Below are 24,042 nucleotides of genomic sequence, written 5' to 3'. Positions count from 1 at the left end.
ACTGGCTATCAAGACTTGTTTCCAGGAAGCTCCCTGGAGCTGAGGGCTTGCATGCATTCAGCCTGATGGGTAGCTGCGTCTTTCTTTCTATTCAGCTTTAGACTTTCTAAACTCCCTGACATCTCAGTCCTGCATTTCTAAGTTCCACCAAGAAATTGCTTGTTATTAGTCTGGTTGTGTCTATGGTCACTCACAACAAAAAATGTTACACTATCATAACTAACCAGCTAAAGTACATAAAAATTAGTTTCTATTTCCTCTTTTCTTACCTTGTTCTTTATTAATATTTTTGCAAATTAAAGGAGATGAAAATGAAGTTAAAGAAAATCAGAATTCTTCATCTTTTCTATGAAAGGGTTATGAAGACATGATGGGACTGCCGCTCCTTTTGTAGGATTTCTTAATGTTATTTTAAGTCAATTTTAAGTGCTGCAAATCAGTGCAACTCTTAACCTTTTAGTGACACCTAAACTTTCAGTTGTACCAGTCCAGAATCAGGCTTATTTTAGTAATCCTTATTGTATATAAAAAAATAAAATAATCCTGTTATTGACATTTTGTATCAATGTAAACATTCAACTCTTTAAAACAGAATTATATCAAACACACATTCTTTGATAATTGAACAAAATAAATTAACAACAACTTTTACTGCAGAATCAGTGTAAGATATCTTAATTGTTAGAACCCTGTGCAGTTTCTATCATTTTCATTTGTCCAGTTTGCTTCCAGGTGATGTCCAATATAAACACTTCCAATGTTTGAAAATAGAGAGCACCCGTGGACAGACAAATCCCTTGGAGTCCCTTCAACCCCACATGACCTTCAGTGATTTCTTTGAAACTTTGAGCTGTTCTTCAGTTGGACTCTAGGTCACTTCGAAAGTGCATTGCAGTAGGTTCAAAAAACTGGAAGAAAAGTTTAGAGAGAAGTTAAAACTGTGGGTTGTTGACAACAAATTAACCAACAAAATCACCTGATTTCTAACTGTCTCATCAGACTTAAAACTGAACTGCATTATAAGGGAGAATCCTCTTTGAATTGGATGTTCATTACTGGATCATCAAAGCTTAACTGTAAGTATGTATGGCAATGACTACTTTCTCCTGAAGTTTATTTTTTCAGTATTTAAACTGAAACCTGATGTAACAATATGTACTGCAAGCTTTGTGAGTATTAACATGCTGAAGCTGTATACTTCTCCAGTTCTTGGTTTTTTTATTCTGTTCTTGTTTATTCCCAGTTGACATCATCAGCATCTCATCTTCTCCTTCAACTTGTGTATCTCTATTTCTGCCACCATACTGCGTTCTCTACATCGAACATCCAGCACTCAGCACATTTAGTGATGTACCTTCCTCTGCTCCCAAACATAAAGGCTGGCATCTGCTTTGTTTTTCTGAAGTTTATCATTAAAACTTTAACATCGTATCTTTCTTAAGGTTGATTCACTCCATGATTGAGTGTTTGATAACATTAAAAATTTTAATATAAAGTTATATATAAAAATTGAGAAGTTACTTTAGAAAGATGTGTAAGAAGATGCGAGAACAGCATATGCATTGTGAATGATATGGTAAAGGTTGACTAAATACTTGTATTTTTCTCATTAAAAGGGCACTCTTTGCATTCTAAATCAAGAAAATATTAAAATAAATTAAGTATGCAATTCACCTGTCAAGGTCACAGTCAGAAATTAGTATTTAAAACCAAAAAATGCTGTATGATAAAATAAAAATCTAGAACAACTTTTTCTCATTTGCCAGATACATTTGTTGTCCTATGAAAAACTTCTCTACTTGACTAATCTAGACAAATATGTATTATTTATTATTGTATATAGCTTTTTGTGGATGGCAGATATTATTGTACTTTACAATGTGTTCCATAGAAACCTGCCTGTTCCATTTTGCATGCATAAATTGTGGGAATGTCACAGCTTCAAACCTTCCATTTAAATTAATTACGAACTGACCTTAGGTAGTGAGGGAGTAAGTCCTCTTAAAATGCTTTATTTTTTTCATATTATAAATGGCACAATGATATTGTAATAGTTAAGCCTTTGTCAGTATTACAGTTATAAAACCATGTGAGAGAAAGGGAGGCTTATCATACAGGTAATCAGCATTTTCTGTGGTCTAAAAACTGGCATCTGCTATTTCAACTGGGGATTGTTTCATATACGTATCTTCAAGTACCTCCTTTTTTTTGTTTTGGTTGTCCTTTGGTTGTATTAGGTTCTGACAACACGCTGTTGAGCGAAATGCAGGCAGACAACTATATTAACATCATTTCTGTTTTTAGCAATATAACTGTTGCTCTGCAATGCTACTGCTACTCCATGTGCAAACTAGCTCACATGAAATATCTCATGTATCAAGTCATATATCAATGACTGCTGCTGAATGTTTTCCCATTTCTTCACTGTGGAATAGAACCATTTATTTAAATATTAAGGCCCCATACACATATGAAAAGCATTCAGTTGAAGCACTTAATTTCAACGTTGGGTTTTTTTAATGCAAATAATGCTGCTATTTTGCTTTAAAATGTAACAAAAGATTAATTTTGTAATGAAAGTTTGCTAATACACTTCCTGGTTTGCTAAACTGGACTTGATTCAGTACATTTGGAAGTACAAATACAGAGTTCAGCCCAAGATACTCTTGTTATCTGCCTGGTCCTCGTTGCTCTGAAAAACAGGATCCAAATGTTTAAAGGCATACATTTTATTAGAAATGCCTCCTTCGTTTTATAGACTTCCAAATCCTAAAACATCTGTGTAATTAACACACCCTTAATTTATATGTACAGAAACAGAAAGAGGGATTAAGCTGGTTGTCTGAAAAATATATATAAATAATTAAATGGAAGGTGAAGAAAAAGTTACTGCAAGGAGCACTTTAAAAAGTACTCAAGCCTCAAGGTTCTTATAAATATTATCAGATACAATACACAAGAATGACTTCGTTTCTGTGCTATACAGCCCATTACTTAAGTCATAAGAAAACTGCTTTCTAGTGCACAGGAATACTACTAAACATCTTAGGAGCGAGCTGCTCATTTCATGCAACCGTGCCATTACAATAACAAGCCTGTTCATTCTAGCTGGTGCTCAGAATCCAGAACATGAAGTAAAGAATGATTCTTGCACTTCTTTCATAGTCAGAGTCTGGCCAGAAGATAATGAGCTGAAAATTACCTGCGATTCCAGTGCTAATGTCCTGCTTTTAAAAACAGATTGATGACATATTGCTTGATTTATTCTATATGCACCATCCAAAGACAGGTAGTTTTTCAGCTTAGGGATCTCCACAATGACAGACTTTGGTGAATGATGTTCTGCATCCAAACTACACTAATCAAAATCCTAGAAAGCGGCACTCCAAAACCTTTTGCACAGGAAATCTGGCTATTTCAATGAACTGATTATATTCTTTTTCCATTTTGTTTTTAAACAAAAAGGCAAATGAACACAAACAAGCAACTCAAGAAAAGCTAATATGCACAAAATGCATTTTCTAAATGAAAATAAATTTCTTAACTGAATAATACTGTACCAATATTTAATTTTTTGGACTTGAGCCTGTGATTCAGTTGAACTGGCCTTGAAGCATGCCATGGTTTGCTCTCCTGACTTTTGTATCTCTGCTTGAATGGAAAGGCTCACATATTACTAATATATTTTTCAAGCAAAAATAATCCTGGATTTCCTTAAAAGTAACAACTGGTAAAGCGATACAACATATTAAATTAGAAACCTAGCAATATATATCACAATCATCATTAGTTACAACTTGAGTACACAAACAAGAAAATGTAATTTATGAAGAAGAGCTTGATCAATGTTTTATATAATTGCTCACATTCTTCATAATTCAAAATACCCCAATTGTCAGTACTTTTCTGTTTTACAAATCTTAATGCTGGATTCCTGTCATTCTATTAGGCTACAGAACATAATTTCTGAGCTTGTGAGCATGTTTGTTAGCTTGCAAAAGTGACATTTAAAAATATTTATAGTCACCACTATGTCCTAGACTTTAGAAGTATTTTAAAAGCTTAGTTCTACTATAACTATTAATATACAAGGTTCAGTGTAAATATTTCATCACTACCAAGGGAAATTGCAACTGTGTTCCAAATATTTCTAGATCCAAAATGTGAATGGTTGAATGAAATCACTGGAGTAATGGTAAGCTACACAAGCTGAGGAACTGGCTTCTAAACAGAAGCTGTAATGATTATGTGCTTTTTAGATACTTCCCTTCTCTGATTGAGATAAGTAATTTGCACACATAGTCAATATTTTAATAGCAGGATCAGTAACTCTGGCACAAATGTTAAATTTAGCATTGGGCAGATTTTGAATGGCCGTGAGTTAGCAGCTGTGACCTCTTGAGAGAGACATCTGCAGGAACATTTGTAAGAGATAGTGCCTCCTATCTTCCTGCACTCCTGATTTCGTATATAAGCTGCTTGGCAGCACACTCCATCTTTGAGAGACAGCATTTCCCAGATCATACTAGTAGCAAAAATCAGCAAAATTAGAGGCTAGTAGCCTCTGCTTCAAGCAGAGGCAAGATGCCACCAATCAGCTGATCAGCACTGTCTTGTTTACTTAGAACTGCACCATCTCTTGGCTGTCCATGAGATTTCCCTTGGCCTGCTTTATCTCTAATCTAGGAAATAAAGGTACAATCTGCTCACCACTCCTACCAGATTGCCAGCCTCTGTTTTTATTGATAAAGGGACTTGGTGCATTTGGTACTGTCTAAATACCATCATTATCTCTCTAGCTGTCCTAAATAAAGCTAAATGTACCAATCATAATGATTGCAATGTAAAGTGAGATTCAAAAACTCTATGGCAATGAAGCAAATCAATATATTTATTTATTTATTTATTTATTTCCAAGGAAACGGGACACCATTAGCTGTATTTAGGCAAAAGGGAAAAAATAGAGAATTAAAACATTAAAGAATTAAGCTTTTAATAACTAATTACTGATTCATTATTCTGGACATGCTCAGTTTGCAGGGCACACGTCTCTTCTGGACTTTATGGATATCTAAAGACATGATCATTCTCTGCCTGGTTTGAGCGAACTTAATCAAACAATTTAGCAGCTTTATCTGCATAAAACAGTTCAGATGTATGAAGAAACAGGGAAAATTGGTGTTAAAGTGTATAAAAACAGGAACTCTTGATTCACAAACTGTATACTGTAGCTGTCAATTTTTCACACTATGTGTAAATGTTTAGAATTAATAGCAACCTTCTTTGGGGATACTGTTATCTTATTACGGCATTGAGCAAACCTTAGGAGATATTGAAGTTCTTATCTCCTTCGCTGCATTGCTTCAATAGATAATTCTACCATTTCTTACTGCAGATAGGAAGATTAAGAAATGGAAGATTTAAGATTAGTTTGTTTACTGAGAATGGCATCATACATTGTCTTACACAATGTGTTCTGCTCAGTGCATGAACGTGGCAGAGATAAGTGTTTACATTTCTCATCTTCAAATAGCCTTTTTGTACTGAGTACCACTACTAATGTAAGCCACAGCTGATCTTTTAAAGAAAACTATTATCACTAACTTTACTCAGAAAGGACTGATTAACTGGAGTTCAAGAGTAAATGAACAATGAAAATAATATTGGTCAAGTAAACATATTACATGTTATAAACAAGTATTCAGAAATTCTGCTACTCACTTCCATAGTGTCTTTTGAAAGGTAAACAACCCAGTATACCAGGTTGAATCCTGCAAATGCCACTGGAAAGAGGATCCTGGAATACTGGTCTATTTTACTTGTGCCTCCAATAGGTGGTGGTGGTGGGACTGGTGGAGGAACAGATGCTGGTTGATACTGGGATGCACTATTTGATATTATGCTGGCTTCAGGAGACTGATCTGCCTGAGATGTTACGGAGTTTACTCGCTTCTTCAAGTTACAGTTGGAGTCGGAATGCTGTGGAAGAAAAAAGAAAAGGGGAAGGGGAGTAAAAGGCAATTTTTGGATACAGAGTCTTAGGTTTTGTGATCACTAGGTTTCTCTCCACCTTTTTACTCAACCTTCTGATTTTATTGCTGCTGCTTTGCTATACAGCAACCTAAGGAAACCATAGAAATAATGTAAAGATATAGAGATACATCTGTGGCCTAAAGTTTGCTGTAAAAATATTAAAAAAATTTGCTTCCATATTTGACAGGGTAATAAATGGAAACGAGAGAAAGAAAAAGAAAAGAGGGAGCCAAAAGGAAAAGCAGGTAATGGTCTATCTAAATTGCATATTGGTATGACTGAAGTTTATGTAGATATGAATCAAGTTTAAACGAAGCAGCACATATGGGCTGGCTTAAACTCAGTCTTCACTGTGTGAGCCTATCAGTAAACACCCACTGAAAGGAGTCAAGTTGTTGCACTGTTGTTAGTCCCCAAACTATCTGCTGATGAGCTAGAAAACTGCTGCATAAAAGGAAAGGGGCAAAGTTTGCAGGTGCTTTAAGATGTGAATGCTAAATTCTATTATTTTTTCTGTAGTGTGAAATTGCATTTTCAAATGTGCAATGACTTTTCTGTATATCTCTTACATATTGCTCTTTTTCTTCCTCTACAACCTAGCAACACTTCCAACCTGTCATATCCCTCCTTCTCCCACTTTGCCATCTACATATTAAATGATTAATACCATGTTTTGGATAGATACTAAGTGGCATTCATATTCTGGGGCTGTGCCTATCTGGAACACAGATGTTTGTTTTTGTCTTTTCCAGTAACACAGCAAACAACAGACAGATTTAAATGGAGGATGATCTACAGATGTGTCATAGAAACAGAAAGAGGGTTATTCATGTCCACTTGCGCTAATCATCATAATAATCCCACTCTATAAACAGACTGACGAACCAAGCCTGGGCTACTGCTTTCATTCCAGTTGCTATTCTGTCTTGTTCCTATGCTCTGCTTTGAACTGAATTGTAGAAGTTGTAAAGCAGCTGCTTCTCACTTTACTGCAAGATAGCTTGACCTTTTGTGGAGAATGAGTGGTTCCTAAATATATAAGTGTTAAGGTGAATCTTAGCCCTTCTTATCTGCAATATTCTGGTATAAGGTGGGTCAAATTCTGCTCTGGATCACTCAAGCATGAATCAGGAGTTATTGTACTGAGGTGATAGAGTTAACAGTAGGCAGAACAGATGTAGCATATGGTCTGTGGATGATGTTCAGTACTGACTGCATTTAGAATGTAGAAGTAGTAAATACTTTGTGATCATCTGAATAGGCACTTGGAAAAAGTGTAATCCTGGTCATTATTTTATTTATAGTATTTAGTAAGTCACATTCCTGTAGAAGGAGGTTTTGTTATAGAAGGAGGATTATCTCAATGTGATTTCATCTCAACTTGGAGATAGGAACATTTGGAGTCAGTGTATCCTCAGAACTTGGGGAGTGCACTAACTTGATTATACTCCCACTTTGGGGCCAGTTAAGGTCCATTCTAGCAGCTGGGTGATAATGATAACTTCTCATTACCTAAAACAGCCTATTCCAGTGTTCAGGAAGGACTAGTGCATTTCACTGTCTCAGTAAAACGGCCTTTTGTCGTGCTCTTCACCTGCTGAGGAGATGGTTTGGTTGATATAAATTGTTAAGAAGGTTCCTGAGTAGTTCTTTACACTGCCTTTAACACCCTCATAAGCCCATCCAGCAAGTCAGCATCAAGACTATTTTCCTGTCTACCACTACCCAGGATATGGAATTTTAAGTCCAAATTTATCTTAGATGTGTAAAGATATTCTCAGCATGGTAGCTGACTGTAGACCAGACTTGCTGCCCCAGAGCTACAACTCGTAAGTTTTCCCTGGAATTCACTGCTAAACCAAGAGGAGGAGGCAGTGAAAGGAAGCTATGTAGTTTATTATTACAATTGAGCTCTGAACAGCAGCTACAGTAATTTGTCTACTATATTTAGATTTAACTTTTCCTTTTGACAAAGATTACCCACAATGACATCATGAAACTTTAGCAAAACACAGAGAGAAACCAGGAATGAATAGCCCATGTTACATAGTTTACACAGCCAACCACTCAGATAGTAGGGACAGTTTTACAAGTAGAAAGAGCAACATGGCACACTGTCATAATGAAATAATTATTTTTGTTAAGTTACTAAATCCTGATTCACAGGAGTACTCTTGTACTTGTGTGGAATGTTAGTCCAATCAGGCAATTGAACTTGTCACTGCATATGACTACCCAGTGACACAGAACAGATTGCAAGATCACTGTTTAATGTGAGATACCATAAAACTGGACTAGGCAAAGACTGGTATGTATATGGACTAAGTGAAATGTAGTCTGACCTCTATTAATCTTTTGCAGCTTAGCTAACTGATCCCCTGGAAAGCTCATAAAGCAGTATCATCTTGTCTGTAAAGGTGCTGCTCACTCACAACTCTCATCAATATCACTAGAATTTGCTCTGAATATCTCAGGAGGCTTTCAGCAAATTGCTTGGCTTCCAGATTTAAAAGAATACAGCATATATATAACCTTGGAGTAAACAGTATTCTTTGTCTGCTTTTTCTGATTTTTATATGGATGCTAATGGTGATTTATGAATGTGCTTTGTTCCTACGTTTCTTTTCCTCAAGAGATTTCTGTAATTCATATTTGTAAAATTTTCTATTGTTCTCTGTTCCTTTGTACTACAAATACCTTGCAGTAACGTGAGTATCTTATATATGCACTCAGACACTGACTAACTTTAAACAAATGAGTACCTGTTGTCCTCTTACTCACTTATGTCTCTCTTTCCTGTGGGCAATGTAGTAAAAAAAGGTTCATGAGAATAAACTCTAAAAGTTTAGAGAAAAAAAACTGTTATTCCTCCTTTTCTTTATTGGATATTGAAATCTGCTGATAACACAAAACACACCAAAAAACCCTAGGACCAAAACTGAGTGTCTGTACATGGCAGAATAGTAAATGAAATATATAACATTCTTTTTCCCTGTCCGTGTCATTAGTAGTTAGAATTTCAGCCATTCATATCGTACACATAAAACTGCATGCTAATGGCTTAGCTCCCAAAGAGGGAGTTAAGCATAGTTTAGCCCCTAGATTCAATAGTGCAATCTGTAAAAACTGTTTAGCTACTGAACACTGAGCAATCCGTATGCAGCACCATGCAGCAGGAAAGTTCATCATGTTAGGTAAGATCTCCTTTTGGGCATGCATCAATTTTTACAGTCTTGTGCAGTTTAAGTATCTATTTCATGCCAGAGATTCATTATGACCTATAATTTAGACATTTCTTTGCAAATCTTATCTGTGGGATCTGATTCAAAACCAGTGTATTGGAAACGTCTATAAACAGTGTTCTGCATAATTAAAAGCTCAATATAGTTTAGAAATCATAAATAGTCATAGCTTTAGGCATCTGTCCTGGTTTCAGCTGGGATAGAGTTAAATATCTTTCTAGTATCTGGTACAGTGCTGTGTTTTGGATTTTTGAGCTAGAGAATGTTGATAACACCCTGATGTTTTAGTTGTTGCTAAGCAGTGCTTACTCTAAAACAAGGACTTTTCAGTTTCCCATGGTTTGACAGTGATCAGCTGCATAAGAAGCCAGGAGGCAGCACAGCCAGAATGCCTGACCTGAACTAGCCAAAGGGATATTCCATACCACAGAAGGTCATGTTTGGTGTAGAAACTGTGGGGAGTTGGCCAGGAGTCACTGATCACTGCTCAGGGATGGGATAAGCATCGGTCAGTAGGTAGTGAGCAATTCTATTGTGCTCATTTGTGTTTCCTGAATTTTATTCCTCCTTCTCTCTTTTTCTTCTTATTATTTCTTATAATTGTTTACTTCATTGCAATTCTTAAACTGTTCTTATCTCAACCTGCAGGTTTTACCTTCTTCAGATTCTCCTCCCCATCCCACCCTCGGGGGGTGGGGAAGAGTGAGCAAGCAGCTGCATGGTATTTAGTTGCTGGCTGGGGTTAAACTACAACAGCATCTTTTAGGAATCCTGTGTCCTTTCCTAGAAATATTAAGAGGAATAACATGGAAATTTATTTTCTTTGTGCTTTACCCTAGTAAAAGGGTTAAATCAGTTAGGTTAAATTACTCACTTAAACACAGGAAAGCCATGTAAAAATTCTTTCTTAACCTTAAGGGATTGAAATTCACCTCTCAAAATATAGCCTAACATTCAGGTGAAGGTGATTAGTGGGAGAGGTTGTTACCTTATTACTTCAGAGCTGTTTTACTTTGCATGGAAAATCTGAAGAGGCATTAAAAGCTGAAAGCATAGCTTTGAAAAATGTACTATGCACCTGTTGTATAAAAATCACTGTCATGTAAAACAGGTAAGCACTAAGGAGAGCAGAGACTGGAATCCTAGTAATTCTCTTTACAATGTGAATGTGTATTGTAGAATCTCTTCCTAATGTTTATATGTAGCATATCAGAAAAAATAATGGAATTAGCACAGAGCTTCTATGTGTTCGTGTTAAACAGATTTAAATGTTCAAAGTCATGTTTGGCTCTTAAATTTATCAGTGTCAGTCCAGAACTACCCCGTCTCTACATTTACTTTTCTAAATTTGTGTAGCATAGAGAAACTACTGCTTTGAATGTCTGAATGAGACAGAATTACACAAATAGCACTAGAGAGGTTGATTTCTTTTTTTTTTTTTTTGCCTCAAATTTAACTTAAGAAAATTTTGTTCTCAATTTCCCCCTGCAAAAAAGGTACTGGGATTAGACTTCCATGTTGAACAAAAAAAATGTCTAAATCCAATTCGTCTTGAATTTCTTTATTTTGGTGTGTGCTACCAGCTACTTCCAAGCCTTCCTTACTGCCCTGCATTGGCTTTGTCAATCAGACAAATATTGAACTTGGAACCAAATAATCAGCATCTACTTTCCTTGTTGAGATGACAAAAAGTCAATATAACTGAAAGTTGAGGTTTGTTTTAAATAGTCCACTTGATAACCTCCAACTGTGTAGATGTAGGAAGGTCTCCCTAACCTATTGAAAGTGCTTGTTCTCAGTCAAAACTTTACTGCCTATAGTTGTTTCTAAATTGATCTCATAAAGGTTTGTTGATAATCCAAATAGAAGTGCTTTCCTTTCACTTATGCTATGATACTCATTAAACATACACAATATATTCTGACATGATTATAGAAAACTAAATCCCCTATACCAAAGTGACATAAGGCTGCTCTGCAGTTGGGCAGAGTTGTTAAAGAGAATGAGAATCCTTTTCTGCCCAAGCCATGTTATTTTGAAACACAGGGACAAGGCTATTTGTAGGGAGAAAGAAACTCTCCCAGCAGTATTTTTCAGTGCTCTGTGCTGTTTTCTGTTGAAACAACAGATCTTTCAGAACATAACTATAATCAAGCTACCACCCTGTAATAATCTTTTGTCTTTTACATGTACTCTCTCACGTAGAATGTCTTTTGATCCATGGTGTGTACTCCCTGACCACCTCACAGAGCATTACTTCAAATGGTGTACTACACACAGTATCACCAATTTCCCTTACCCAGCATATTTCCAGCATTAGGATATTCCTGGACAAAGGAAGCCAGAATGATGAAAGAATATGATTGATATAGAAAATACACGATTTGAAATGGATTAAAAACCTAAATGCCATAATGTTTTATATATATGTGTGTGTGTGTATATATATATATATGTAAGATTAGCGCATTTAGTTTTGACATGCTAGAATAAGCTTGATCACCATATGAATAAAACCAGGTTTCTGTCAGGGTCCAGATGACTACTCAGCTTGTTGCCATCGTGTTTTGGAGTGGAACACCCATAGTTTTGTATTTCACGCAGGGATTGCCTGCAGCTGACGAAGACAGCAAGCCAAATTCTGCTCGCAGTTAACTGAGGTAAATAGAGTGGTGTTCCTGGAACCAGACCAGGCATGCTGGGCTGTCATCAGTTAACAGAGCACATAGTTAGACCATTGTCTCTCTTACTGAAACCAGCGTAGTCATTACTTGAGTAGAGTTTCTCCTGCTTTCATTAGTACAGTAGAGCAGGATTTGGTCTTCTGCCATCTTTCTTTTCTGAGCGCACAGGTTTTTTGGCTACAATATAAAAGCCTGTGAGAAAAAGGTTTTTTCATCTGAATGAAACAAGATTTTAAATAAAATTAACTAGACTGAAGGGGGAATGAGGCTTTCTGATAGTATTTTTAAAAATTGTTGAGTGTTTTCTTTCAGGAAAGATAGTTAATTTGGAATGAAAAAATTATATATTCTGCAAATACATTTATCTTGATGTATAGGCCCTCACTCAAGCAGCAAAAGCTTCTAACTGCCTGGTTTATAACTCCTTTAAATTTTCTTTTATACCAAAACTGTCTCTCTGGGCTTCTCATACAGAACAGGAGAATGGGTGTCCTGTCATACAGAAATTACTAGTTCAGACCACCTAAGGTTATTCCTACCACAGTGTTCTTTAGCCACTCTTCAGGTAATTCAAGATAATAGATTATTAAAAACAAACAAAAAAAGTCTATGTTGCTACTTTTAATGTTGGTACTGGTAATAGAAGTCCATTGACAATTGTATAGCCATGAAAATTTTCAAGTAAGTAAATCTTTTCACTTTTATTTTTGCAAATGAGCTCCCTAAAACTAAGTAAACCTTCACAATCCTCAGAAATATTCTTGATGTAAAAACATCATCTGATTTCTTTTACATGCAGAGGGCCATAAGCATTTTTAACATTGTTCACTATTCTTCAATCTATACCTGCCTTTTCATGTAGCTAAAATTCTGACAACTTTCATGCACTTAAAAATCACAAATGAAAACACTGGCATTACAAGTGGATGAAAATCTTTACTATCCTATCCAAAAGAGAAAAGAAACCCCAAACCCTTAAAAAATGTCACAGATTAGAAAAGAGAAGCCTTGGGTATGAGAAGAAGGGAAAGATTTTAATTAATTTCTTTTAATTGAATGAAGTACTTCAAAACCATTGTAATGTATAAGACATGGATTCTAATAGGATTCTTTTTTTTCTAGTGAATTGGAAAAAACCTTAAGAAGAGAAGCAGAGTAAATGGGGAGAAAAGGCAAAATGAAGAGCAGGAGAGGTAAGATGAATTACACAGGGGATAGATAATAAGTATTGGGCATTGTAGCAACCAAACAGAAAAAAATGGATGAACAAGTAATGAAAAAAACTTAGAGGCAAACAAATGTAACAAGCTGGGAGGTATGGGGCACCAAAGAGGAAATCAGGACCTCAGAAACAGCTCCTACATCAAGAAAAAGACTATTATGCTGTGTGCCTTATTTAAACATAACTGCTCTAAGATAGTAACATAGCTGTAGAAGTTCAAAGGTCAGTAGAGGATGATAATTCTGGAGAAGTGGTCATACACTCATGCAATCAGCCTGTGCCAACTACAGTGTTAGCATTCAGATTAGCTAGTTAAGGTCTATTTCAGTTGAAATTATATCACTGACTGCAGTACATCCATCTATGTGACAACAAATAGAAGTTCTTTCCCCCTTAACTTCACCACACAAGAAAAGGAAGTAAAAAAACAAAAAAGCTTATGAAAATCTGTTATCCTGTAATTACTCTTTTTCCCAGCATGCCCTTCTGGAACGGGACCTTTTAAATCCAATAGTTAATTCATCCAGAAGCCATTTTGATGACATCATCTTTACTTTAAATGTAAGTACCCTTCATTTTTATGATCTCATTGATTTTGCCTTTTCTATTACTGCAGAGGTGCATTCTCATAGAGAACTGGTCCTGTGAGAAAAAAGTGGTGGACTTGCAGAGCTTGAAAATTAATGCCTTGGATAATATGAGCTTTGAGGAAGATCAAGACTATAGAATTTTGTGGACACTCTGGGCTGGTTTAGAGACTAAGTTTACTTTGGGATCCTGATGTTAATGGCTTTATTACTCTTCTAAATACGTACGTTGTTAGCTAGTTGTAAATAATTTTCTTGAGAAAATGGTTGCAGTGTGCTTCCTAGATCTTTATTCCTAGACACTTATTTTTTGCTTGTTTTTTACCTGGAAAAACTAACAAGTAAATGTTTACAAAATGAGGAATGTGTGTCTTCAGTTTTACTCTGTGCTGTTTGTGGCTGAAGAGCTTGATAAGAAACTTGAAGTCTTTTATTTTCTTCTAAGAATTTGTTCAATGGCAGTTTTGTTGTCTGTGCTTAGCTTGGTCTACAATGATACAGAGATAGTGTAAATCTTGCCCACAAGTACTGGAGGAGCCACAAACATCAGGAGTATGTTCTATTATACCTTCAGAGAGTTATGGGGAAGGGGTGGTGGCAGCGAGGCTTTGTAGCATCTGCTGTGAACTCAGCAGCAGTAGCAAGTGCAGAGTTGGCCAAACTGGTTTCTAATCACTTAGCAGGGACTTCAATTAAAAAAAAAAGTGGGGTTGGTTTTGGTTTTGGTTTTTTTCCTTCTTGGAAACCTTCTTATGATTAACTCAAATTTGAATAAGGAAGTGTGTGTAGGAGAAATCAAAGCTCTTGTTCCTCTGCTTTACATAGCAGCTATCAATATTTTCCTCATGCTACATAAAGCCAAGTGATCCTTTTAGCCTTTTTTCTGATAGCTTGCCCTCAAAAAGTCAACAAAAGAATAAAAATGAAGCTTTAGTACATTTTAAAGTTCCTTCAGTCTTAGTATTTTTGCTATTTTACACTATTCTACTGTTGCAATGTTCTGCTCATTCAGTTCAGAGTACTTCTCAGGCAAATATGATATTCAGGAGGGGGAAAGTATGTCCTAAATCTTGGTAAATGTGTACTCTCTTTACCCTCCATTCATTTTTGTAAGGTTTAAATGTAATTACTGAAGTTTACAGTATTAAAATAAATGCAGATATGAACATTGCAAATATTGCCAAAACTCAACCAGCCTTTCGGCTGTCACTTCAAAATGAGGGCAAGGTTCTGCAAATATTTGCTTCCAAGCTCCTTTTAAATTTTTTGGCCGCCTTTTGTATTTCTTTATGTAACTGTAGTTTAAAAAACAAATGAAAAAGCTGTGGTTCTGAGCTAAAATGTATAAAGATTTGCTTGGTTTTGCATTTATATATTTAGTAAAAATAAAATGCATTATTTTATTAAAACTTTAATTAATTAATAAAATTGTAAGCAAAATACAATATCGCTTACAAGCACAGTGCTTCCAAGTTGAAGAACATTTGCTGATTAGCTCCAGTGAGGACCAGTAACAAGATGCTGTAGAGCTTTGGTTTCACTATTATATGGAACTTTTCAATTATGAATTTAACAGTTAAAATATACCTAAATGTTATAACTTTAACTGCTCCTTATAAGCAAATGTGGAAAAACTACTGTATGATGGGTAAGGTGTTGCCCTGATATTCAACAGCTCATAGACTGACTTCATTATTCAACTAGACACTCAAAGGTTTTACAGAAGGTCATTGAAATTCTGTTACTCTTCTCAAAATGGAATTTTGTTCCTGAAAACAGGAGGGCTACAGTGATAAATTTATTAACATATGTTGTGAGACAGCATTCATTATTTAGCCCAAGATGTAAGGAATAATACTTATAAGCAATTCTGACATATTTTTTTGATACTAGAAAGCCTTCCTGTCTTTTGCATGTACTAAAATTTATCCTTAATCTTTACATTTATGTTTTTTTTCCCCAAGCTTCCACCAACACAGATTTTTATGAAAATAACAGATGCCAAGTTTATATAAAGGCTAATTTCTCTTCCAGATGACCCACTTATGGTATGTACCAGTGTACTACAGTGATCCCATAATCATCTGGCCAATGCACATGTTCACTGCATTGTACAGCATCCCACAAATTCTGCAGACTTACTGAGAGAACCACAGCTGCCTGACCACACTGCCTACAGCATCGCTCAAGAGAAATATTATGGATAACAGCCTAATGGCTTTCCTTAAATATCTTACCAAATAAACATCTCTCCAGTAAATCATATCTCAAATTTAAATAGACAGTATGGATAAATGAAGACTTTTCATTTTCTCAAATAAGAACAATATCTTTGATAAGTAGACATGATCTGGTTACATAGTCTCTTTCAGGTTAAGATCATTTTAATATTGTTTTGCATTCACTACTTCAGCTGCCTCTTCCTATATGATGCTTATTATCAGAAAAGCAAGCAATTACCGAGACAATCTCGTCCTCTGCCGGTACAGTTGCTGCTGATAGTGCTGCTGCCAGTGCTGCTGCCCTGGCTGCCTTCCTCATTGCTCTCTGAGTCTGAAGATTGGTAAAGTAGTTGACAGCTGCAAACTCAATAAGTGCAGAGAAGACAAAGGCAAAGCACACAGCTATGAACCAATCCATGGCGGTAGCATAGGACACCTTGGGCAAAGAATGGCGTGCACTGATGCTTAAGGTGGTCATTGTTAGAACTGTAGTGATTCCTTGAAAATAAGAGAAAGAAATGGGGCATTAGAACTTTGCTTCAACCCTGCTACTCTTAAATTCATATATATTTAAAAAAAAAAAAAAGAAAATCCAACAACTCCTTTTTGGTTTTAGCTGTCATCCTACATAACAGCTAACCACCAAGACTGCTTTTTGTATTCTTAAATAACTCATGTATACTGGCTTAAGCATCTAAAAGTTCTAAACGAACTTCTTTAATACATTGAGCAGACTCACAATTAAATAACTACATACTACATGATGCACCTTCTTAGAACTGTGATAAACATGGGTATATCAAAACTCAGGCTCAAACTAGGAAAGACGCTTCCTTTACTTGAGGGGTTAGTACGTGGACTGTTTGGCAGAAACCTAGATTAACAGACTGCCATTTCCCAACAGTGATCCCCTCTTTTCTCCTGTTGTTACACAAGACAGATCGTGGCTTACAGAACCTTCACTGAATCAATCAAATTCTGCATTAAAAATCAGTGGTAGGCTATGGTCCAAATATTCAAAGTAACAAGAGTTTGGTTCTCTGTGCTATCGCCTTTCATCACTGGATACTTTATTTAAGATTCACTAACAGTACCTTGATTTGAAGGCCCCCATAGTTACAAATATGGAAGGACAGAAAAGCTACTTCTCTAGAGCTGCTTATCTATTTTCACAAATCTAGTCTTGTTGCTCATGGGCCTCATAGTGTTCTTCAAGTGAATTCCTGAATTTATTCTTTCTGTTTTGGAGTGTATAGCATTAATAATGTAGGAAATATACCTACTCCTCACTGTTGCCTCTTACAAGCAAAAAGTGCAAGAACAAACTCATTAACATATAAGCCTCTGTGACTCATGTTTACTTATAATTATGCCTGCTAGAATGTGAAAACTGCTGGTATTTAAAGACATTAAGGTGGAGAATAGCCTCTTCTGCTTTTTTCTGCAGTTAGGAATGGGTAGGTGGGAAAGCAAAAGATGTTATAATGCCATGTTGTGATGATGAATCAATATGCTATGAATGATGCTCAGTGGAAAGGATGCAGTGTCATTGCATATTGCAGCATCAAGACAGGGTGACTTGATTATTTTCAGAAGGTTTTTTGCAACTCTTTCACATGATGTAGCTTGCCAGCTGTCTGAGGTTAACTACATCCCAATGTCATTGCTTAACATGTTTTAATGAAATGCAAATAGGAGATAGCATAAAAATACGTAGGATCTCTACTTTTCCCAAATCTGCCAGCCTCATTTTATAATATGAATACAAGTGTGCTGAGATATATTGCAGTTTCAAAGGTCCAGAATGAACTTTTCAATATGATGTGTGATTAGATTAGAATTTGTCCATGTGCTAGTTAGTAATAAAAATGATATATTCTGTGTCTGAATAAAAACTTACTACAGTGGGAATTTAAACTTAGGAATAGGACTCCTATTCTATTGCAGCTATAGATAAGACTTCTCTCAATGTGGAATGAATATTGATGAAATCCTCTGCACTGTGGAAAACTACTTTATCAAACTGAATGCCAAATTACAGTTGGTAAACTGTGTAACTGATGATTGTTTACCCTTGTCTTTCCACTTTGAACACTCCTTGGTAAGTTTTGAAGAATCTGTTACATAATGCAAATAATGAAATATGTTATCTTTTCCTGCTAAAAAATGAAACAACAACAAAAAAACCCCAAGCTCCTTTGCTGTCTGAGACTAGATATTAATTTAAAATTCCTAGGGTGACCTGCTGGGAAGGTAGAAGCTGACTGCTACCTTTCTGCAAAATAACAGATGAACTTTTTGCTAGCAACAAAAAAGATTAGATAAAGGCACATAAAAATGTGAAATAATAGCCACTGCTATTTGGAGTCAGAGCACACTCAAAATTAGACCTCCAGTAACCATGCTTCGTATTCTAAGTTATTTCTGATATTGCCATGCTTCTTAAAACTTCACACATATATATACGTATGTATGTGTATGCATAGCTACATACATAGTTCCACATTAAATAAGTAACTTAATATTAGCTACCTGCTGTTCTTTCCAAGGGCACAATTATAAGGAACACAAGAGTCTCTTCAAGTGTTTTTTCACTTGCAGGTCTGTAAAGAGTAGGTACTTATGATTGTTAATTTATCTTTGCAAAAATGTTCAGAGTATTTATTGTAGTATTACAATTACAATAATCCTGCAAAGGATAATTGTCATCCATTTTGGGGGTAAATATTGTTGCTAAATTTATTTGTTCTGAAAAAATGGTTTGTGCACATGGTTGTTATTCTTCTGCTCTTAATTTCTCTTGTCTCAAACTTACAGTTTGGGAACTCAGAAGTAAAACTAAAAATTTATAAATTCAAGTAATTGCAAAACAATAAAGACAGGATACTGACTTCTCCATTTTAAACCAGTTTGTTTGGTTGGTTTTTTTTTGCTGGGGCCTCAAAGTCTTTTTTTGTTATATGGAATTTGTCTTCCTTAGATGAAGCTATTCAGAGTCCATGGGATTTTGAATTAGTAAGGACTATAAATTCAGATTGTGCCTGGGAGAAATAGGAATGGAGCAAGGATTGAAATATTCTTTTAAAATGCACCATGACTAATTTTTCACAATACTGAAAAAGGTGTCTATTTTACTATTTTAATAAAATATAATCTGTTTCTAATTCTATGTTTACCCTTCAGTATGATATCCAAGAGCTGTTATTCCAGGGTTTAGGGTCTCTGTGTTTTTGTTACTGGATCAGCTAAAGACATATTTGCACATTACTTCAAGCATAAAGAACTGACTTCCACTCCCCAGTAGGCAGCAAATATGTTTTACTCAAAATGTAGAGGATGTTACTGTGAAGTCCAGAGATGCAATATAAAGCCAAATCAGGTACCATCATGTTTGGTGTACAAACCTCCAGTATATTTTACGCTTCAATTGCAAAAAACATCCTTGAAAATCTATTGCCTGATATTTTCATATTTTTAAGCATTTAAAGAAATCCCAATTGCCAGATAATAATACTTTTAAGTGCTTAATGATCCCAAACTGCATCCTAGCTCCTAATGAGAATTTCAAGAACAAAAGTGTTGATCTTCCTTAAGAGGCACCTGAGGAAGTTCTGTTCACTTCGCATTCCTAAAAGTCTGCAATGCTTTTATGAATACCATCCCATTCAGGTAGGAAACATCAACTGACTGAAATAAAACAGAAAAAATCTGTAGCCTGCTAACTACAATTATACACTAATTTTTAATTATGACTTGTATCAATTTATGCTTAAGGAATATATAGCTGACTTTTTGTTAGTGAAAACAAGTCTTACAAAGGGATTTTTTTCAATAGAAATACTATGTTAAAAGAACATAGGATTGCAAAATATATATGTATGGATAGTGGATTCATGAAGTTTTTGACAAGTTTTATTACTTTTGCTTAGTATTTTTCTGATCGATTTTCTAGAAACAACAATTCAGTTAGTGAAAGTTACCCCTTAACAACGAGTGCAGTTTTAGAGCCCTATCAATACTGAATTGGCAGGGTTTGTCCAATTTAACAGAAGAGCACACAGTAAAAATCAAGGAAACAAAACTCACAGCTTTGGGAGCATTAATTCAAACCACTGGAAAGAATGTGCAATATGGACATGCCTTTCATATTACAGCTCCAACCTGTGCTAGGGACAGAATTCCTCTCACTTTACTTTATTCATCTAAATTCCTTGCTAGTTGTTTAGATAACTGTGTAGACAAGGGGAAGAGAAGACTTGAGAATAAGTGCTAGATGAGGTACCTTATGTCAGATGAGATTAATTCCATCCTATGTGATTTATTTTTTTCCTAAAGCTTTAACTCAGATTGGTTTCAGAAGCTAATAAATCAATAGAAAAATACTTTAAAAATTAAGAGGTTGACCTTTACTCTGGAATCATCCCTTCCTGCACAAAGAAAATATATTGAGAAGAAAAACATCACAAACAAGTCTGGTTAACCAAACATTCTGAGTAAAGAATTTTGATCCATGTGGGGAGGTTGAATATCATTTGGTTTAATTTTAGTATTTACTTTTGTTCACTGAAACCTACTAGCTATCTTTTCCAATCCCCACTGGATTACAGTTGCTGTTTGATGCAATGGATTCCATACAGTGAATGAAGTGAAAGATGAAAGAACAAAACACAAATACCAGCCACAGTTCTTGCTGGAACAGATTCTTTGTTGATCCAAAACACAACTTGAGACAGGACTACAGTCATGATGCATGGAATGTATGTCTGAATGAGATAGTAGCCTATTTTCCTTTGAAGATGGAAATAGAGCAGCTGAAGTGAATATTCGCCTAAAACAAACAAGCAATGAAAGTAATGAATTAATGGTATACGTGATGCTGAGCTGTTCAAAGACCTTAACGCAGCGTACCAAAAACTGTTCTGGCTGGAACAGACTCCTTGTTAATCCAGAAAGACACCTGAGAAAGAACCACTGTCATAATGCATGGAGTATATATCTGTATCATGAAGTAGCCCATCTTCCTTTGCAAGTGGAAATAAACTGTCATGATTACATATTCACCTGTTAAGAGACAAGTTTGTAAGCATTATTTTGGCAACATATGAGTAAGCATTATTGGCTTAAACCCAACATGCTATGTTCTGGGGAAAGCACTTACAGGCCTTCTGGTGCATAATAAAAATAAGCTGATTAAAAAAAGGTAACTGACCTTATAAAAACAGAGGAGAATAATATTCATTTTATGTATTGCTTTTACTGGGGCAGGGAGGCAGTGGGAATTCAGAAGAATTGCATGAAAAATTGTATGCTTTAACAGACCGTATTGAAAATCTTTTAAGAGAAAATGGTTAGAGTCCTTCCAAAGATTTTACATGGCAAATGATAATCAAACTAATTTAGTTCTACATGAAAAAGAAGTGTGATTTATTTTCAAGGTGTTTATAATGTCACTAGTTCTCACACGGCTACGTCTTACCTGTGTTAGATTTAATTGTTTCGCTAGACACAGTTTGTCCGATGAGGTCATACTGGAGGAGACTGGAAGACTCCTGTGGTACTTCTACTGAATGCAGGGGTCCTTTTTTCCATGTATAAATTATTTCACTTTTTGGATAAGCATCTGAATTATAGAGGGGGAAATTAAATTATTAATTATGTAATCTGTAAGTAATTGAAAAAGTGCATGATCCTGTTTGTGGCTTGAATACCTACAGCAACATATATCCTGCTTCAACAAGTTCCTAACCTCATTAATGGCAAAATGCAAAAAAAAATCAGCAATAAGAGAATGGCTGAGATGGGACCCCATAAGACACCAACTTTTGTTTCTTAATTTGCTATGAAACACATACATAGATCACCACAGCTCAACTAAATATTTTCAAAATGGATTATCACAGATCAACGAAATGTTTGCAAAACTAAATGTAGTAAACGTACCACAGCTTTTATGACTTGCTGAATGACCCACCTTGACAACTAGATGTGTAAGAATAATAAACAATAAAATATGTTACAACAGTCACCCTTCAGTGATTAAATCCATTTCCTTATGAATAGTTTGAGTCTCGGAGAAGAAAGTAAGATTCTAGTATAAGAAATATACAATATATTTCAGCTACGTCATTAAGTAGTGTTCTAGGATCTCACTTCTGATCTTCTTACGTACATGTAGACCAAATGTATTACTATAAAAAACTGAAAGATATGGAAAAACTTACAGCTTCCAAACTTCAATGGACAAGCATGTCCATCCATAGGGAAGTTCACCAACCGCATAGGACAATCAGCATTAATGGTTAGTCTAGAATACATTATAGTAGATGACAATGAAAAAAAGTGGTATGTGGGATCACTGCTGAAAGACTCAAAAAGAAAGGTCAACGAAAAGCAAAAGAACAGGCTCTCACCTCATTGTGTAAAGAATAGTTCCATTCTGCATAATTCTGAAAAGTTTGTTAGGAGTTGTCATATTATGAGCAATTGATTTTTTTCCATTTCTAAAAAATGTGTCTGGTGTCCAAATTTTACTGACCATTAAATTGTTCAATCTCAAAATTTCAGTTGGCCCACTAAACTTCAACCTCTCATCGGTCCATGTCTGCCGAAAGAAAACATCCATTGTGTATTCCTATGGAAAACAAATAGGTGGTTGGCTTATGTCTGGTGGTCACCCAGTCCCAAGTTGCTGTATATACCGTAACTCCATGAAAGAACCGAACGCACATGTCAGTGGCATTTCATTTACTACTTAAACACTTAATCCTATTACCATAAAGTAGCTACTAAAAAAAAAAAAAAAAAGCGTGGTCTAGAGAAATATTTTCTTTTCATCTAAATAATAGTTACAAATTAATGAGTGAACAAATAATTTTATATGAGTAAGGGAAAAAAAAATCTTTGTCCTCTCAGAAATAATAATTTAATTCAAACTGACTGAGATCTAAGGAAATACAAATGTCTAATTTAGTATCCTTTCAAAGTGCAAAAACAATCAATGTTTAATTGCTAGGAACAAAAAGACATGTTCAGTGCCTCTTCTGCATCTTACTTTGGATATTGACAAAGAAAGGACTGATATGAGTCACATCACAGTAGGATTATGGTTAATATTAATCTAAGGAGTTCTCTAAAGTTGTTTAGGAAATGGAGATAAACCTTGGCTGGAAGCAAATTTTGTAAGGCATCAAGGTTATGCCTTCCCTTAGATTGACTGATGGAGAGAGGTGGAAAACCTTTTTGTTGTATCTTGGTGCCACAGTTCCTAGCCTGCAAACTGGACTGCAGGCACAGGTTGGCAGGTATTGGAGGAAACATACAACAGCAAAAACAGCCATCAGAGTTGATTTCCAGAACAAGAACATCAATGCCATCCTCACTCTGATGGCTCAATGTTTTCCGGGGCGGGGGTGGAAGAGGGGTGCTGCTGCTGTAATTGACAGACTTAACCCATGTCTGCAGCCACATGACTTTGGGGGGACCCAGCATGACAAGGGACAGGTGTCTCAGACATGGCACTGAGCTGTACATTAGGTTGTCTCATACCACACAGCCTTGATGGTGTTGGGCAAACCTATGTGTTGGGCCACAGATGCTTACAATCTTCTTAACGAGGTTAAAGTGGCATTTTTGACCTCTCATCAGTGCCCTCACCTGTGGCTAGTGTTGCATTCTGTGCCCAGCCTCGGGCCTGGGCCATGCCCTGGCTGACTCTGCTGGAGAAATATCTATATGCAGCTCCAGCCAAACCACTCTGCTGGACTCGAGAGATTGTCAAGAAGATTAAGCCTCATAATCTGCTTTAATGACGGTCAACTCAGATGGCACCGTAATGAATCCCGGGAAAGCGAAGCAGGGGTGGCAAGCGGGGCCCTTACCATCTCCACGTCGGACACCGGCCCAAAGCTGGTCACGTAGATGTCCGTTTTGACTTCAGTCACGGCGCCTGCGGGACACAGAGACGCGCTGGGCACGGAGCTGGACCCCTCGAGGCACCAGAAAGAGCCGGCGGGCTGGGAGCTGGAGGGGCGCGGGACTTTGTCCTCCTCCGCC

General features: G+C 36.1%; 1 protein-coding gene across 1 annotated transcript; it reads right to left on the bottom strand.

The window, feature by feature from the left end:
• Positions 1 to 814: 814 nt before the first annotated feature.
• Positions 815 to 23,931, bottom strand: GABRA6 (gamma-aminobutyric acid (GABA) A receptor, alpha 6). Its single transcript, XM_010012506.1, has 8 exons — positions 23,868 to 23,931; positions 22,401 to 22,621; positions 22,212 to 22,294; positions 21,467 to 21,610; positions 20,899 to 21,051; positions 16,229 to 16,488; positions 5,722 to 5,979; positions 815 to 908 (listed from the first exon to the last, which is right to left on the bottom strand). The coding sequence occupies exons 1-8, from the start codon at positions 23,868 to 23,870 to the stop codon at positions 858 to 860; spliced, it is 1,173 nt and encodes a 390-aa protein (XP_010010808.1). The 5' UTR covers positions 23,871 to 23,931; the 3' UTR covers positions 815 to 857.
• Positions 23,932 to 24,042: the final 111 nt, after the last annotated feature.

Source organism: Nestor notabilis, unplaced genomic scaffold, assembly GCF_000696875.1.
Source record: "Nestor notabilis isolate BGI_N333 unplaced genomic scaffold, ASM69687v1 scaffold8864, whole genome shotgun sequence".
NCBI lineage: Eukaryota > Metazoa > Chordata > Aves > Psittaciformes > Psittacidae > Nestor > Nestor notabilis.
Note: the sequence above shows the minus strand (reverse complement) of the source record. Positions and strands in the feature narration are given on the sequence as shown.

Coding starts and splice junctions, on each gene's coding strand:
- GABRA6 (XM_010012506.1), bottom strand. Junction 21,052..21,466: donor AACAATTAAATCTAACACAG/GTAAGACGTAGC, acceptor GTCTCTTAACAG/GTGAATATGTAATCATGACA. Junction 16,489..20,898: donor TCCAGCCAGAACAGTTTTTG/GTACGCTGCGTT, acceptor CTTATTTTCAAG/GAATCACTACAGTTCTAACA.